At 48.0% G+C, this 1,116-nt stretch overlaps 1 protein-coding gene across 1 annotated transcript in view; it reads left to right on the top strand.

Annotated features, from left to right (window-relative positions):
- Positions 1-1,116, top strand: part of rfx2 (regulatory factor X, 2 (influences HLA class II expression)) — a 30,278-nt gene that overhangs the window by 20,838 nt on the left and 8,324 nt on the right. The window contains exon 11 of the mRNA XM_013910853.1: positions 857-1,040. Within this exon, the coding sequence (XP_013766307.1) occupies positions 857-1,040 (184 nt within the window). The remainder of the gene's footprint in view (positions 1-856; positions 1,041-1,116) is intronic.

Here is a 1,116-nt window from a genome sequence, read left to right as displayed (position 1 = left end):
AAAAAGCTCCTGTTTAAGAGGGGATGGGAAATTCTCCTTTTTGTTTTGGAGTTCTGTGTTTGACCTGTTGCTGGGGGCAACTGTAAACACGGTTGCCATGGCGATGGCTGGAGAGGAAGCAAAAACATATCATGTGATTTGAGCCTACGCTGCTGTGTAACAAGATCCAGCAGCAAGTGCGTGTCCTGCCAGATAGAGAAAGCAGAGAATTTCACGGTGCAAATCAAACTTTTCAGTTCAGCAGAGGCTCGGCGTGGACAGTTTCAGATTGTCAGGTTGACCTTTTGCTTCAGGTGGAGTCCAGACTCTAACCTCCTCTGACCTGATGAACGGCCCCAAAAAATCTGCGCAGCGCTGGATTCGAGGGGGCGGGGGGTTATGTGCTGACTCTAGTTATAGAAGCGGCAAATCATTTTAGGTCTGAACCCTGCCACTGCTTCCTTTGTGCTCGAGTGTTCACTTGTATGCAGCATGCTCTCCTTTCAAAGGGGTTTCTGAACAGGAAAAAGGAAGTCACATGGGTTAGCGCAGGTCACTAAAAGTAGGCAGATGGAAGCATAAATCTATGTGAAATAAAATGCAAAAAGCATTAAACGACCCGTTCAGATGAAGCCCGAGTGTGGCCTTTAAGATTCTGCTGGTGATTAATGTGCAGGGAGCTGTGTTTGAGCTGGCTCATTGTCTAACCAGGAGGACCTGCAGTGTGAGAGAGGCAGCCCGCCTGGCTGTAGAAACTTTGTTGTGTGTCTGGTTGCCATGGTTCAGCTCTGTGTGTTTTGTCCCCTTCTTCCTCCCTCTCTTTTTCCCTCCTCTGTTCCCTCCCCCTCAATTCCCTCCCCTGCTTCCCCTCCTGCAGGCTACTTTGGATGTGGTGATGAACCTCCAGTTCCACTACATTGAGAAACTCTGGCAGACGTTTTGGTATTCAACACCGCCACCTAGTGATGGAAGCACAACCCTTCCCAGCAGGTCAGAAAGAAAAAGGGGGAAAAAGGCTTCAGTGTTTGACGCCAGGGCATTAAATGACCCTGTGATGTCATGTCTGTGATTACTGCTTTTTCACTTGAATTACAAGCAACAGTTTTGTTTGTGAGGCGGATGTTATTTTTAAAAGGG

Source organism: Pundamilia nyererei, unplaced genomic scaffold (assembly GCF_000239375.1).
Source record: "Pundamilia nyererei isolate P.nyererei 1_Seehausen unplaced genomic scaffold, PunNye1.0 scaffold00050, whole genome shotgun sequence".
Lineage (NCBI taxonomy): Eukaryota > Metazoa > Chordata > Actinopteri > Cichliformes > Cichlidae > Pundamilia > Pundamilia nyererei.
Note: the sequence above shows the minus strand (reverse complement) of the source record. Positions and strands in the feature narration are given on the sequence as shown.